At 41.7% G+C, this 17,676-nt stretch overlaps 1 protein-coding gene across 1 annotated transcript in view; it reads right to left on the bottom strand.

Annotated features, from left to right (window-relative positions):
- Positions 1-17,676, bottom strand: part of BICC1 (BicC family RNA binding protein 1) — a gene marked incomplete at its 5' end in the record, with an annotated part of 107,585 nt that overhangs the window by 13,089 nt on the left and 76,820 nt on the right. Inside the window, 11 exons of the mRNA XM_081190813.1 lie at positions 44-209; positions 1,226-1,382; positions 2,420-2,561; positions 4,634-4,830; positions 5,457-5,615; positions 6,148-6,334; positions 9,883-10,014; positions 12,182-12,433; positions 13,564-13,758; positions 14,307-14,360; positions 14,958-15,116. Coding sequence (XP_081046939.1) covers positions 44-209; positions 1,226-1,382; positions 2,420-2,561; positions 4,634-4,830; positions 5,457-5,615; positions 6,148-6,334; positions 9,883-10,014; positions 12,182-12,433; positions 13,564-13,758; positions 14,307-14,360; positions 14,958-15,116 — 1,800 coding nt within the window. The remainder of the gene's footprint in view (positions 1-43; positions 210-1,225; positions 1,383-2,419; positions 2,562-4,633; positions 4,831-5,456; positions 5,616-6,147; positions 6,335-9,882; positions 10,015-12,181; positions 12,434-13,563; positions 13,759-14,306; positions 14,361-14,957; positions 15,117-17,676) is intronic.

The following is a 17,676-nucleotide window of genomic DNA, read 5'->3' on the forward strand; positions in this document are numbered from 1 at the left end:
GTTTTCACCACAATTTGGGCTTAAGCTACCACATGCTCAGTACCTGCATATTCACATATGACGACTGTGGGGCAAGGCGCGCTCTTTCAGAATTCTGCTGGGCTGCTGCCGCCCTCTCAGCTGCTCGTTCACTTCCAGGAGCCTTTTTATCAGCCACTGGGTTCTCTGAACCACTCAGCTCAGAATCTGAAAGCAGCCTCTCTGTGGTGCTGTAAAGATGAGAGGGGTTTCTTTCAGGGAGCAGGATTTGCTTTTAAAGTGCGCAGAGATCTTAACAGCATTTGTTTTGTTCTCAGTTAAAGCAACAGGAAAAGAAAACATTTTTGAAGGACAAGACAGATTAGGTACTCATCTTTAAGCACTGGAATGCAAATAATAACTTTGTACAGAATTTAAAGCTTGCTTTTTCAGAGGTGACACAGCAAGCAGTCTGCTAATGTTGGCTTTAGCTTCCACGGCCACCAGTATTATTTGCATTAACTTCCCAAAAAAACTCAATTCAAAGTGTGAATAAGAGAGTTTGGCTCACTCGTTTCCCAAGAGAGCATCTTTGGAGGTATGTAGATCTAAGAGTGCATGAATATGTTCCCTGTGGCCCATGTGGCTGCTCACATACCAAGGATTAGTGGAAAAGGCTATGGGCCAACTTATTGGTGTGTACTGATCTGGTCACATTGCTCCCTACATTTAAGCAAAGCGGGGAATATAACCCACATCCAATTGAGAAGTTGTAACTACATCACTATGACAATACTAAAAAGCCTGCCTTAAAAGTTACTGAAGAGTTGTCTTGAGCAATGTATGCTGTGAACCCCACACATTTCTTTTGGAGAGCTAGTGTGGTGGGTATGAGACTGACCTGTAAATCACAAAATTCCCTGCTGAAATCTCACCACTCACTATGTAGCCTTGCACAAGCCTTGTTTTGTCAGCCCTAGGGAACCTCTACTGCAATAGGGGAACGGTAACACTGAGAGACTCTCTGTTAAGTATTAGCATATAGGTAGCACTTCAATTAAGCAAAAATCATGAGAGTCAAACGTGGGTCATCAAGAGATCACCATGTCCATATGAATTTTGAGAAGCTCTCTTACTTCAGGGCAGAGCCCTAACTCCAGAGTAAGACCGTTATTAATGGCAGAGCTGCCCGCCCTTCGCCAGAACATGTAAAATATGTTACTGCCTCCCTGTACTTTATAAAGTCATATTTATGAATGTGACATACTGTAAGTGAGAGTTTTTGGTGCCTTGCAACAGTTCTACTGTTTGCCTTTTTGCACAGGATTGCTTGGAGGAACTCATCATTTGCTTGAGATCACTGGCATTGGCTGAATGTGAAGGACTTCTTGGCATGCCCACCTCCACAAAGGCATCATTGCAACCTATGGAGAACAAAAAGCAGTATATTATGTATCTGTCAGGAATGATTTAAAGCTAGCACAAATCCGGTCACTATAGGAACTGATTCAATAGCCACCAAGACCCTTCTATAGTATTGATTCCACTGAAGCTTTGTGCATTTCAATTTATTATGAAGGATATTTGCAGCTTTCCACAACAGCTTACTGAAAAAATAGTTAAACTCAGTCACTATGCGCAGCAGAACTTTGCAATAAAAACACAAAGCATGCTCATATATCATTTGTATAGGGAAAGAATGGTTCACATTTTCTTGGTGCAGAATTTCAGTTACCAAACTTTTCAGCAAAGCACTACACAGAGACCTATAGCAGCCATATACACATTTGAAGGTGTAATATTAGAAGCTATGTGAACCATACTATACCTCTATCATTCACCATACCATGAAACTAAGAAATAGAATTTTACAGTGCAATATAAAAACCTCGATTTGAGCAGTTTTACTGGTCTGGCTCATATGTAATATAAAAGCATGGTTTGCTGTTTGAAGTGAAAGCTGCCATGAATCTTGAGCTCATACATTCCCTTCTTTCCCATTTTGTTTGAGTTCAGGAAACTGCAGGTTAGAATAAACTGGGGACAGGAGATTTAAAACTCCTTCCTTTCCAACTAAGGGGAGGGAAAACATGAAAGCTCAAGGCTCATTTCTATAATGAAGCACGGCTTGTTTTATTCCAAGCCAAGCTACTGACGAACTCATGCGTAAAATGAGTGACAATGGATTTAACGGCAACCCTCAACCAACTATTTGAACTTGAGCATCTCTTCAATATTTAGCATGACGACGACTTGGGAGTCCTGCTGAAACTGGCAGCTCCTTCTTAATTTCTTCCTATCTGCTTAGTCGCTTAGCTCGCCATTTACTCAGCTGGTGTTTAGAATGATTCATCACCAATTAAAATACAAGCTTATCCCAAATCTCTCAGGAGGAGAGGTAACCCTGCCCATCTGAGAGGATAAGGCAACCTGAGAAAGCACAATGCTTATTTGATTATACCTTCGCCAGCATTTGCCTTGGTGGTCACTTGTTCAGAGGCACTATGACTATTTGTCTGCCTGGATGGATCGCTGTGGTTTGGACCCAATACATTTTCACCGAGTGATGCAGCAGTTAGTGCAGTATATTTCATAGCTGAGGTCTGGAATAGTCGCAAGAATGTTTAGTCATAATCTTAAACTATAAAACATTTGATTGAAAAAGATCCACTGAGAACAACAAAAAAAGAGCAGTGTATCACTTAAGCATTTACACTAGCAAAAGTCCTTTGATGGATGGCAAGAGGGGTGCCCACACAGAGCAGGGCCTGTCATGAAAGAGATGCCCGGGTGGAGATGAGAAAACCTAATGGCACGTTTCACACAACACAGAAAAGTAACCATAGTTTGAAACAAAACAAAACCCCTGTGGTTTAATGGGAAAAAGCTGTGTGCTACTGCACGCTGCTGAAATCCTGGGTGCTGCACTCCTCCCCTGCTGCTGCCGGGAAACAGGCCATGGTCTGGCTTATCGTGTCATCCAAACTTGGGTCATGGTTTCTTTCCCCCAAACAAACCACAAGCATTAGGCCAGGAACAAACCTTAGCTTCCAATTCATGTTTTGGAGAGAAATAAATGACGAAACCAGGTTCAGATGACACAACAAGCCAGAGCACGGCTTGATTCCCAGCAAGAGAGGAGCAAAGCACCCGTGATTTTGGCTGCACGCGCTAGAATTCTGTCCATTCACATTAAACCACAGTTTATTTTAACTATGGTTTAAAGTGAAATGCAAACCAGGACAATGCCAGGAACAGGGGATTTGGCTTGCAAGCAATGTCACAAGGAGCAGAACTTTAGCAACTCTCCTAGGAGGGAATGGCAGTACAATATGTACACTCAAGGACACCACTAGAGTCATCCCCTGCTTACCCAGATGCCTTTCCCAGCAAACAGCACACCCACTCTTTCCCCAAGATTAAGCATAGTTTAACTGAATGGAATATTTATGTCTGACCCTAATCCACAGAAGACTTTTGTCATGCCCCACAGAAGCCATCCACTGATGCACTCTTCCAATACTGTGAGTTCAGATTGTCACTGTTGAAAATTATATTTGTGCCAAAGTGGTTGAACACAAAATTAGGTAGATTGCAGACAGAAAGAAACTCAAATAGGGAAATATTTGAAATATTTACATTTTCCCTACTCAACAATTGCAGGCAAACAAGTCCAGGTTTTAAAACAATGAGCAGCACTAAATCTGAGTTTCAAAAATCAATGTTCAGATTTTGGATGTATTCCCTACAATTCGAGATACTAAAGATGCCAAGTAGGAAGGAAGCTGCAATGGCAAAGTGACACCACTATTATACTCTGCAAAGCTTAAGAAGCCAAACCTTTTTCTTAACACAAAAGCCCCGAAGTTTGCTTGGTTGATTTCTATTGACATTAGTGAGACATTAGCTGGCTTGAACTGATTTCAAATGGGACTTAAAATACAACCAACTCTGGATGCTATTTCAAACTATGGTTTAACAAGTGAAAAAGCCTTGGTCTCATATGCTCCTCCTTCTCTTCTCCTTCAGTACAGTAATGAGGAGATCAGAAGTGTTCATTTTCATTTAAATGCAACTCAGCTTTATGTCCAAATCCTGAAAAACTGTGGCTAGTCTAAACTATTATTTATTGAAACAAGCCAACATCAAACCATGGTTTATGAAGTTGACTGGTTTCAGCAAATCATCCTTATAACTAACCACAGTTTGTGTGGGTTGGTACATGCAACTAAACTGTGTTTAAATAAAAATGAAACCTAAAGCTTCCAACCTCTTCCTGGCAGTTTCACTGTAGGAGAAGAGGGAGCACACAGACCTCCAGACTTACTTTCAGCCTATAAATAGTAAAAAGGTGCCCACCTCAGATTTGTCCCACCTGTACAGAGGGAGATATATAAATTAATGTTTGACCACAATCTCCACATTTACCTGCTGTGTTACAGTTTATAACCATTAGATTGACAAAGTGCCCTAATTAATCAAGGCAGGAGATTTTTTTATACTCTGCTTGCTGTTTTAACATAAGATTTTAACATAAGGTTTTTATTGTCTAAATGATAATTTACTTAGATGTATTTTCAATATGCATTGACTGCATGATCCTAAGCATATTTACTTAGTTCAATGGCATACTCTCAACAAAGAATGCTTAGGATCGTAGCCTAAGTCAATTTACCTTTACATGACCATTTAGAGAAGCTGAGCTTTTCTTGTTTTCCGCTTGCATGCCATTGACATGAATATCGACAGGGGTCAAGCCAGGAGGGGGAGATGGCGTGTTCTGGCTATAGTTTGGCACTCCTGACAGAAGAATACTGGTCAAAGTGGCTTGGGCAGTAGATGGCATCATCAGGTGGGGAATAGCAGAGAAGCCTGAAAGAAAATGTAACAACTTCCAGATCAGTAACATTTCTCAATTGCATTCATGCACAAAATCTTAATTAAATAGAGCAGCAATTACGGACAGCCAGGCAATTGCTCCAGTACAGCTTTTGCTTAATTGCCGGCATCTCTCTATGGCACAGTCCTGCTACTTGAAATGTCAATGACTGAACCTGGAACATTCTGCAAAGGAAGTGTTCTATTCTAGGATACGCCACTGTAAAGAAGGTCATTACAACGAAGAGACTTAAACTTGATCACATCACTTTAATGCTATAAACGAGAGCTTTCCAAACTGTGCCGCAACACGTTAGTGTGTTGCCTGCAGTGTGTAGGTGTGTTGTGCGAACGCTCCCCATGCTCCTCTTGGGGCTGGAAATGGGTTAACTTAACCTCCGGTTTGCTAGCAAAATTGAATTACTGTGTCGTAAAATGATGCATGTCCAAAAAGTGTGTCAACAACATGAAAAGTTGGGAAAGCTCTGCCATAAACCTTTGTGGAACTTGGGAATTCTTCATAATTTGGACCCCATGCTTCTTTCTAAAAACATTTTTTACCGTTCACTATGCAAAAGTTCAAGTTTTTTTTTAAAATCAAACAAATGAGACCTACTAACCTGTAGCACTTGTATTGGCAATTGAAGATGCCCACAATGTTGGGCTGGGCGTGCCTGAACTAGGACTCTGCAAAGGACTAACAGAACTATTGAGAGCATTTAGGAGAGAATTTGGTGTGGTGGACGTGCTGACAGACAAGGCTGTTGGACCAAGGAGACCTACAAAGTAAAAAAGCAAGACAGGTAACTTACCCCTCACACGCCTGCACAGAATTAATGAAACAATGCTTTAAAAAAATAAATCAAATTCTTCAAATTAATTTTGCTTTAATATCACATTGGAGGACTGACATTTTCAAAGAGGAGTCCACATAAACCTATACTTCCCATGATAGCTACTTCCCCCTTCAGTGATGCTGGGGCTACCTGGACATGGGGCACTGTACTTCCCTCTCTCTTTAAACTCTAGTGCTGCAAGGTCAACAACACTCTTTGGAAACTGGTCACCAATGGACTTGTACTTTAATCAGAAATCCCACTGACACCCAGCTCTGTCCTATCCTTGTCTCTTACCCCAGCTGTTCCTTCATTGCCAACAGCATTGCCCCAAAGCTGTTATTTCACATCCCACCCTCAATATCTTCCATTACCCCTCTTCAGTTAAATACATGGTTAAAACACACAGCTTGTCCCACAACCCAACTCATAGTGTGAAGTTTTGGAGTACAGTAAAGTATTGTAGACTTCTTACCGAGCCCAGTAAGTCCTAGCCCAGCTGAGGACAGGATATCCAAACCAGGACATGAGAGGCCAACAGGACACGAGACTGCGGATGGGCTTGTTGCCATGGGGACTCCACTGCTTTCAAGTCCCAGGAGACATTTTCGTGCCTCGTACATGTTTAAGGCATTTCGCTCAACACTTTTCACAATTACAGACTGTAAGGAGAAAACATGCAAGCAAGGAAATGCAATAAAATGTTCCAAGGGATTCTGATAACTGGCAACATTTAGAGGAATTTGTTTACAAACCCACTCTCGAGCCAAACTCATCCTCTGGTATTAATAGAAAGACGGCAGTCAGGTCTGCAAAACTTGTAGGGATTACTTAACATTTTGCCTTTTTCTAAAGGAAGAACTATGGAACACAGGGATGGTACAACAAGCCTTGTTTATTTTCTCCCTTACAAGATAAAACACAATTATTTAAATGATGTGTATGTTTTATAATCTTTCAAAATGGGAGAAGTGTTTATGTAAAAAATTCATTTCTCCTGCAACTACTTAGAATGACACTAAATAGCTCTGGTATCAAATCTACGTTTTTATATACACAGGAAAAGTGAGATCCTGTGAGCCTTAACGGAGTCCACAACTTCCAGCATCTTCTTTTCTGCCTAATCTTTGATCACAGAGCAAGGTTTGCCAACAACCAAAATGCTGCTTGTACCTGAGCTAAAATCTTCCTTCCATTCATTTTAGGATGGAAACCGTGTATGCTACTGATTATTCTCCCTCTCAAGTTCATGCCTTTTGAGCCCCTTTATCCTGCACCCACCCCCACTCCCAGCCTCATGAACTCAGGCTGTTTCCCCGCCATATGCTAACAATGTTACATGTGCAATGTGTCAATGCAAACCAAGGTTCACTCACAAACCAGAAATTCTGCATAGTCCTGCTCAAAGTTTCCAATTCTGGTCACATAACTTAAGATTGCACATATTGAAAACAATTTATCCTTTGGTACTTCTACTTGTCTCTGAAGGGGGAGGGAGGCAGTTACCAACATGAATTAAATCTACAATCTACAGGAGACCTGGAGATCAATTGATGTAAACAACATATTTTGCCAGTTTGAACTGAATATGTGCATGGTGAATGCAACTGCTACACTACAGGCTCGGATCCTTATTAACTTTGCCATGTCATTACTTCCAGAAGCTCTGGTTAAGGAAAACCAAATTCTGGCCACGTGGTGGGGAGCTCAAGGAATTATTCCATCATTTAATTTTCCAACCCAGACTGCATTGCAATGGGCACTAGTTGCGCAACAGCATTCTTACATCATGTACAATCAGCCTGAAATTTTAGTACAGTGGTGCCTCACAAGATAAAATTAATCCGTTCCGCGAGTCTCTTCGTCTTGCGGTGTTTTCGTCTTGCGAAGCACGGCTATTAGCGGCTTAGCGGCTATTAACGGCTTAGCGGTTTAGCGGCTATTAACGGCTTAGCAGCTTTAAGAAAAAGGAAACAAACTCGCAAGAACTCGCAAGACGAAGCAAGCCCATAGGGAAATTCGTCTTGCGGAACGACTCAAAAAACAGAAAACTCTTTCGTCTTGCGCGTTTTTCGTCTTGCGAGGTACCACTGTAAAAAAGGCCCGCTATATAGAGTTTTTAAAACACCTGACAATTCTTCCCTTGCTTGGGTTTCTATATTTGTGTTGCTTATATCTCTAAAACAACATAAGAATGAACTAGAAACCTCATGTTCAGTGTTCAAAACTCCCATTGTTCTAGGCACATTTTGTGACAGGGAATTTCATTAGTGTGAGCTGTTTCTGAGCTCTGGGTGCAGTCCTGTGCCTAAGATTTCAGATTAAAACAGCAGAGTGGAAGGAAAGGAGGACATTTTTCTGCCTCCCCACTTCCAGTTACTCTCTGAAGACTGGATAAGACACCCTCTTAAGAATATTGGGGGGGGGGCAAAGGAAGGACTAGATCAGGGGTCAGCAAACTTTTTCAACTGGGGGCCAGTCCACTGTCCCTCAGACCTTGTGGGGTACCGGACTATATTTTGAAAACAAACAAAATGAATTCCTATGTCCCACAAATAACCCAGATATGCATTTCAAATAAAAGCACACATTCTACTCATGTAAAAACACGCTGATTCCTGGACCATCGGCGGGCCGGATTTAGAAGGCAATTGGGCCTTTAGTTTGCCTACCCATGGACTAGATCATGTGAAAAACGAACATAATATTTTAGCTGAAATTCATTCATGTTCAGCTTTGTATTCTTGTTATAAAAAAGTACGCCTAGACATTCCATTATTGCGCCCATAACCTAGGCTTAAGGTGCCATTTAGCCCCTAGCTTTCATATCTCAGTTTCTAACACTGCTCATGTTCATTGGAAGCCTTTATTATTAAAGCTTTACTGCAGTACCAGGAATATAACAAAGAGGGTTTTCATTGTTCACAAATAACAAACCAAAAATAGATAGTCTGATAAAGCCAGTTCAAATAAGGTAAAGGTAAAGGGACCCCTGACCATTAGGTCCAGTCGTGGCCGACTCTGGGGCTGCGGCGCTCGTCTTGCTCTATTGGCCGAGGGAGCCAGCGTACAGCTTCCGGGTCATGTGGCCAGCATGACTAAGCCGCTTCTGGCGAACCAGAGCAGCGCACGGAAACGCTGTTTACCTTCCCGCTGGAGAGGTACCTATTTATCTACTTGCACTTTGATGTGCTTTTGAACTGCTAGGTTGGCAGGACCAGGGACCAAGCAACGGGAGCTCACCCCGTCGCGGGGATTCGAACCGCCAACCTTCTGATCGGCAAGTCCTAGGCTTTGTGGTTTAACCCACAGCACCACCTGCATCTCAGTTCAAATAAAGCCAGGTACAAATTAGTTAATAGTATAAGTTAAAATCAAGGTAATAGGATAGATATTACCCAGTGGTGATTCGAGATGGATATCTGTTTAGTTCTTTCTCCTATTAAATAGTGAAAGAGACATATTTTCTCCTCTTCCCATTATTTCACAAATCTGTATGCAAGAGTTGTGCAGGCCTTGCAACCCGTTTAGCAATTTGTTATACTTGTTTCCTGCTTTATATCCAAAGGAGCTTAAGGCAGCGCACATAACCCCACTCCTCATTTTTTCCCCATCCTTAAAACCCTGTGAAATAGGTTAGGCTGAGAGACAGGGACTTGCCCAAGGTCACTCAGTGAGTTTCAATGCTGAGTGAAGTCTCAAGTTGTAAGATACTACTGAAAAATATGAACAGGCCTACTGGGGCACATTTTGGGTTCTAAGCATAGACAACAGAGGTCAATGCCTTGCTTGCCTCTCACCAGAGCCCATCATCACAAGGGCTCTTTGGTGGAGGCATTGCAATAGGTGGGGAACCATGTCCTGCTTAGCTTCTGGTTTCCCAAGTGCCACTGAGTAAGCCCTCTTGCTTGTGCAATCTAGAGCTGGGTCTGAGTATGCATGCACGGTTAAAGGGGATAGAGTTTCCATAACATTCCTGGTTTATTAGAAGCACTGGCTTCTCAGAGCTAAATGCATTAGATTATCTTTTTAAAAGAGTGCAAACTGGCTGCAGAGGTGCTCTGTGAATGCAGGAAATAATTCTCAATAAAAAGCAAGTCTTGTTTTCAGATGCTTATACATCCATTGACTGAACAGCTAGTTTGGTTTATTTCTGGGCTGCAGAAGGAAGGCTTGATTTGCCTACAAAAAGGGAATGTTTTCTACCAACCTTGCTTGGCTGCTTTGGCTTTGGCTTAATACTAATGAAGACGTCTAGCTGTTCCATTAGCTGAGTTATAAAGTGTGGTTCCACATCAATTTCTTCCTTCATATCAAACATCAGCACAAGAGGAAGGCAGCCCTGAAAGATTAAACACAAAACCCAATATCAACAGGCAAGCAGAGCATTATCCTATAAGTGCCTACTCAAAGGTAAGTGCCACTGAATTTGGAGGGGCTTACTCCTATGTAAGGAGGTACAGGATTGCAGCATCAGTCCATTTTCACAAGTGATTCTTAAAATTGGTTCACACATTTCCTGCGTTTGTAAAAGAATGAAAAAGAAAACACAAGAACCTAAAAACTAAGACATATTTAATTTTGTAATGAAGCTTTCTTATTTAACACTGGAAGCCACTGAGAGAGGGTATTTGGGAAGTAGTGTTGTCACCCAACTATATTTCTTCCTCTCATTAAATGCAGGTGAGACGGCTGGGGTTAAGGAACCACTGTCTGAGATTGGTAATGGACTGGATGATGGCCAGTTTCAGTTAGTAATCTACTTACCATGTTCTAAACTAACTAGGAAAGGGTGCATGGAACTCATCTGGCCAGACATTTGCACTGGCTTCTTGTCAATTTCTGGGCTCAATTCAAAATGCTGTTTTTAATGGTTTAATCTGCCCAGTTCTAGGGATCCTCCTCAGAAACCTTTCTTTGCATCTCTGCCCCCAATATCTGAGGTGAGCTGGGGAGACACTTATGTCTGCAGCGGCACTCAGATTCTAGAGCTCCTTTCACTGCAAAAGGCTTGCCTAGAGCTGATCCGACTGAAGGTATTTTTTATTCACAAAGGCCTTTTAAGGCATCCCATTTTATACTGCTTTAAACCGGCTTTTTCTCCTTTGGATGCTTTGCCTTCTTCTAGCTTGTTGCATTTTTATTATTATTATTATTTTATAAAACCTAAACTGTCTGAAGAAAGATAAATAAAATTAATAAGCATGACATGCTTGTAAAAATCATCCTTGCACTTTATCTGCTCATCATTGTTCACTATATTTAAAAATACAAAAAAACTCTGCTGCTCTTCTGAGCATTAAAAAGGGGCTTTTTAATTTAAGCTTTCTGTCATTCTTACATAGAAACTAATCAGTATCCCTTATGGTGTTCTCTATGAGCATTTCTTAAAAATCATAGTTCTAGATTAAATTTCTTCCTCCACATTGAATACTACTAGTTGGATAGTCAACATTAACAACATATTATAGATAACTTACCATCCCATTATATGTGCACTCCCTTGCAGCATTGAAAGAAAGAATGGCCATGTTAGTTCTTGTCAACTGGATGTGTGTGTTACAAATCTGCTAACCTGAACTCTCACTATTGCTGTTTTAGGCTATGGGAATTCATAGTTCAATTCCCTGTACTTATAATTCTCAAATTCCAAAACCCATAGTTCATGAAATCCAAGTAAACAGTTTTTGGGCTGGAACTCAAATGTCACAGATTTGAGCCACTAACGCTAGAATTTTCCACCAGATCTTTGCAAACCTTTGTGCTGAAGTATTGGCATGTTTAAATTACTTAGAAAACAGACAAACATTGGATTCATATTAGTAACTCATTGGTTAAATCATGCATAATTTAATTAAAGAGTCCCTTAACCCTATCAAACCGATTATGTTTGTGTACACCTAAAAAGGTAACCTGTGAATGGGACACACTTGTGTTTGGAAACACATACATAAATCATCATGTGTTCAATGCCAAGTTCTCGCTGAGGTGGCAAACCTGGTTTTGGCTCAAATGACTGATTGCAACTCCATGCACAAAAATCCCTCTGCAAGAGGAAACTAGAAGTGAAGTAGGGAGTATTAAGCCCAGGGCTTTTTTCCAGCTCAGTTCTGGCACCTCTCAGGTGGACGCCATTGCCATTGTAAGGGAACAAGGGAGGTGTTCATGGTGAGTTCCAGCACCTCTTTTTCTAGAAAAACAGCACTGGATAAACCCAAACCTTGTTTTTAACATTCCAGCTTTTTATATTTTCCTTTTGTATGGAGGAGCATTCAAATCACACAAATCCACATCAGCCTGAAGCGAGACAGTCTAGACACAGATTTACCACTCCAGCGAGAACTGGGAACCCCTGGTTTTGCAGATCTGGAAACAGCAGCTGATCCCTATTGACTGCACAACTGCTGACAAACCTACAGCCTTATTATTCATTTGAGTACCAGTGAATTGCCCTGTGATTTGTTGTTGTTGTTGCTGCTTGACAATTTCCAAAGTTTTAATTTACATACCATGAGGTACTGTCTGGCAAGGCAGACTGACTCAATAGTGCCCTGGAGGTAGACTGTGGATTTCTTCTGTGGGTTACTGGGATCGGGGAAATGGATCTGAGCACCAGTTCTCTGCATTATATGCTTGATGTTGCTGCCGTTCCGACCCATCATAAAGAGATGATGCTGAGCTGCTATATCCAGCTGTGTGCTCACGGGGATTGCAGAAGCCAGGCTACCAGCCAGGTGCTCCAAGAGCGTAGCTGTTCCTTCCTATTTAAAAGAAGTTTGAGAAAAGTTTATATCAGGTTGTTCCCCATATATTCTGCATACAGAAAGGAATGAGACTTATCCCAATTAAAGCAAAGGGATTAATATGCACGCTTGTGTATCCAGTGCTGTAATATATATATTCTATTTTGTTCAATCCATACTAGATTATCTCCTCCCCAACACACAGTCAGTCTCATAAGGCGGCTATATTTTGTGTGAGGATAAATGGGAGTAAATCCTACGAAATACCCTGAACACGGCATTAAGCAAGGGTAGATTACAAGTGCGGTAGAGACAACTTAAAATTCAGGGAGTGGCAATTTGCACTTGACCACAACGGATTGGGTTTCTAAATTAATAAAGTAGCAGCTTCCTTAAAAAGGTCCAATGGTCTGGTATTAAAAATGAATGGAATAGGTGAAAGATGGATCTGCATGACATCTATAGACAGACACAGGAAATCACTTATGTTGGAATGCATAGCAAATTCTCTAAGAGATCCATCCTTTTAGTACTCCACAATATTCCAAACTGGATAAATTAGGTGAGCATACCACATGTGGCACGGAGATCATGACTAGCTGCCCGTCACCAGGCCTGCCATGCTTATGTCTGTCATTAGACTCAATGTGTCCACACATGCAATCCAACGTGGCTTTGCCCAAAATGCTACAATTGCTACCTAGCAAGATCAGGACTAAGGACCAGAGTCTATGAGGCCTAAGCACATCGGAATGCATGATCAGTGCACAGAGGTAAACCGTGTCTTTCTGCTAGACGGCAGCTGTCCTCTCAACTCAAACACATAGTGATCTTACCCACTTAGCCTGATGTGTGAAACAGGCTCAAGTTTCAGTCTCTAAACATATGCAGGTAACACGTGGAACTCCTATCTGTACTAGGGATACTGCAGGGTTATGACCTGAAGAATAGCGCAAACTGCAGTTTCCATTATGCATATGCACACCATTGAAAGAAGGCTACGTTAAACAATTCACTCCTTTCTCTTGGGCAGAAACAGGCATTTTCTGGGACTGTCAGCCACACAACTCCAAGCAAAGCAACAAGAACAGATACTACATCCATCTGTGCCTTCAGTACAACCACAGCAGTATCAGCTAAGGTCTTACCTTCACAGAACTAGCATTATTCTGAGATCCTCTGATGATGACTGTAGCCCCATATGTCCGAGAACGCTGTTTAAAGGATACTGAAATATTATATGTCTGAGATATATGCTGAATTGTAGGAGAATTGGGATCAGGGATTGGTTGAAGGATTCCAGCTATAGGTAATTCAAACATCAGCACCAATGGGAGCAGCTCCTGGAACAGTGATTAGAAACAAAAGAAAAGCAAAAGTTCAACACAAGGAAGAAATTATTTGGCCTATCATGAAGGTATATATTCAAAATTCTAAGTCAAGCAGCCTTAAATGCTGTTTTATGCTGTCCACCATCTTACATTGCACAACCTTTACCAGAAAGCATCAAATTATCACATTTCACCTCTATTTGGCAGTGGAATAGGTAGATATGATACCAGAAACATAGGGTGAGTATTAAAATCTACAAACTGTTGTTGCATCTTCTGGGACTTTAATCCACAGAATGTGTCCATAACTTTGTCAGTACAGCAAATAAAAATAGGGTGAACACAAGTGGTTTGAAAGGAAGTCTGTAAATATTTGCTACAACTAGTACATCCTCAGAACTATGCAGTTCTGCAGCATCCCCAAAGTAGACAGCAGCCAGGGTGGTTTTCTACTTTCTGGGTCAAGCGAACTATATAAAAAACTTATTTCAAGGACATGAGGAAGGAGCCAGGAGGGCTCAATGGAAGGCACCAGTAAGCTACCAGCATCTGATAATTACCCGTATTCTAACTCTGGCCGACTCAACTCCGGCTGGTTGTCCTGCAATTGACACCTGTGGAAATATGAACGTAAGATTGAAATTGTAACAATGAATTCTACCATTGTGATTCATGGTTATGCATCTGTTGGTTATCCTTGATGCTTAAAACGTAATTGGAAGTTCTGATTTCTTACTACCCTCCCCCACTGCAACACACAAGGTTCCTATTAGATACGTAATCAAAGTTCATTCAAGAAGTGCTTAAATGTTATTTTAAAATAATGTAACAAAACAGACTGGACCACAAAAGGTGCTATTTCAAAAATAGCCATTGCATTTGTAATAAAAATGCAATCTAATACCTTCTGATCACTTCAGCAAGTGATTTGTTTGGCTGAGAAAACCTTTAAGATTCATTGCTTCAAGTTTCTCTCTATACTCACTCACGCCCAAGGACATAAACAAAGCCACCCTTACTCAGAGGCAAGTTGAAGGCAGTCGCCTTAGGCAGAAGAGGCTTGGAAGTACGACAGAAAGGTATCTGGGGTGGGGGGGATGTCTTTTGTCTCAATAGCAAAACGTCTTGAGATTCCATTGACGTGAACAAAGCTCTGACGCATATGTATGGATATTACGACTCAATGCAGCGGATGAAAAATATATACTCACTTGATTGCTTTTTTCTGCTTGGTTATTTCTATTAGAATCTGGAAAGTGAATGTGGCACCCCGTTTCCTCCATCACCTTTTTAATGTTATTTCCTCCTTTGCCAATCACATGAGAATGCTCTGTATGGGACACATCCATCTTCAGAGTGACTCGATTACTCTGCAGGGGGGAAAGGTCAGAAGTTTATTTTACTGCATTCTTCCAATGCAGGGTGTATATATATTAAAGTTGCCTTTGTCCCACACTTTATGAAAAACCTGAACGGAAGCTTAAATGGAACAGTTTTCATTTTCAAATCTGAGTACTATTCTACTGTTGACATTTCAGATCCATTAAAAAAGGCCACATATTTTTGCCCTGCAATTTAACAAGTGAAGCACTGTGGAGTAGGTGAAAATTGTTTTGATACAGAACACATAAGGTTCTGCATACAAATGGTGGATTAATGAAACTTCCTCCCTCCAAGTGGACATCACAAATTGGTAAATGAAGGTTACTTGCTCAAAAAACCCCTATATTCTTCCGTATTTGTTATCAGATGGTTAAGTACTTGTGAGACACCTGTTGACCAGGAATTGGGGAGTCTGTGGCCCTGTGATGTTGCTGGACCTCCAACTCCCATCAGCCCCCATGAGCATGCTCAATGGTGAGAGTGGTCAACCTCTGGAGGGCCATAGGTACCCTATCCCTATCTTATGTTCTCAACCGTTCACTGGAGCTGCTTCCCTCGCCTCTCTCCCAGCCTAAAACTGAGTAGTTGAGCAGGTGAAAGTCCTCTTTATCTACTAGCTTTCTGTGAACCCGCCTGCTCTTAAAGCCACAGGAGCAGAGAAGGGCGAAGAAGGGGGAAGCAGTAATCCTACGCCTCACAGTTCCCATGAATCTAAGTATTTCCCTTCCTTCATTAAAGGAAGATGCTTAGGGAAGGACCACTTTTCTTGAGACTTATGAATCTACTCCCCACTACAGACACAGGTTTAGAGCTTTGAATAAGCTACCGCATGTGATCCATTCAGCCAAAACAACCTGCTCTTCACAGTTCTTAAATGCCTGAGATATGCCTTGGGCAAATATTAAGGCTGTAAATTATATTGAAATTGCTGGCACATCTAAGGGTTAAGGCAAATGGATGACATGTTATAAATGCAAACCAAGAAAAACCCCCACACTGGAGTAATGACAATTTTTTATGATAAGGTGTGCCTCAAGGACCGTTACCTTGCATTTTACTCTGGCATTTATTAAGTCTCTGACCACTATTTGCAATAAATACTACTACTACTACTACTACTACTACTACTACTACTACTACGCAATAGGTAAATAAAGGTTTAGAACAAGGAGCTTCCCCTCGGCTGACTCATGCTGGGAGTGACTGCTAAAATCTGGGGCAAACAGAGAATGATTGTGGACCTTTAATGGAACACCAAGGTTACATTGCTGAGGAGCGTTCTTGCTGTATTATGTTATGCTAAGCTCAGGAGGCTTGCCTGGTGCCATCTTTATGTATGTTTAGGTGACATGCAAAAACTTTCTTCCGTAACCAGGCCTTTGACATTTAGCTATCTGTGGCCTTTTAGAAGTGGGTGGGATGCTTTTAATGGATTTATCTTTCCTCTTGGTTTTAAGGTATCTATGCGGGGTTTATTGTCTGTTTGGTTGGTTGTAAGTCACTTTGGGTTGCCCTGGGCAAGATGAAGTGACTAACCAATTTATAGGAGGAGGAGGAGGAGGAGGAGGAGGAGGAGCTGCCAATGCACTAATGCATAAGGATGCAGGCTCCCAGAAAAAAAACCTTCATGACTACTACACTCTTCTCTGGTTGTTTGCCGCTGCACTGTTGAAAGCTAAGCTGTGTCTGCCTTAGCATGCTATATAAACCTTGGCTTGTAGTTTAACTCTCCAGAGTATGTTGTGAACTATAACCATGGTTTGTTCTGTGGTTTACAGCTTGTGGTTTATCTGGGAGAGCTAAGCCAGGTTCAGATGACACATTAAGCCAAACTAATTAAGCTAAACCACTGAGCCTGGGGCTTGCCAATTGAAAGGTTGGTGGTTTGAATCCCCACAATGGGGTGAGCTCCTGTTGTTCGGTCCCAGCTCCTGCCAACCTAGCAGTTCGAAAGCACACAGTGCAAGTAGATAAATAGGTACTGCTCCGGCAGGAAGGTAAATGGTGTTTCCGTGCGCTGCTCTGGTTTCGCCAGAAGCGGCTTAGTCATGCTGCCCACATGACCCAGAAAAACTGTCTGCAGAAGCAGACGAACGCTGGCTCCCTCGGCCTTTAAAGTGAGATGAGCGCCGCAACCCCAGAGTCGTCCGTGACTGGACTTAATTGTCAGGGGTCCCTTTACCTTTATGGCTTAGCTCTTAGCATGCCACAGCAGCAAAAAAAAACCAGGGAGGAGGAAAGTGGCTGCAATACCCTCCCCCGCAGCCAGCACATTTTGCACTACACCATGGTATTATCATACATTGTATGATGTATAAGCAAAACTATTTTGCCTGCTTAAAAGCATTTGCAGAAAACAAATGGGCTGCTGTTGCTGCTCAATCAGCAAGCAGCACACCAGCATTATATGTCTATTTACTTCTCTCAGCCACAGCCATATTTAACTGGTTTAAAGGGCTCTACTTTGCTAGGCTAAATCCAAAGAGAAGCTTCAGGGCTAACCTCACGGGTCATGTACTGCCCTAAGCGTCTCTGCAAACTCTTGCA

The sequence above is a fragment of the Podarcis bocagei genome, assembly GCF_964188305.1.
Source record: "Podarcis bocagei genome assembly, chromosome: 4".
NCBI classification, from domain to species: Eukaryota; Metazoa; Chordata; class Lepidosauria; order Squamata; family Lacertidae; genus Podarcis; species Podarcis bocagei.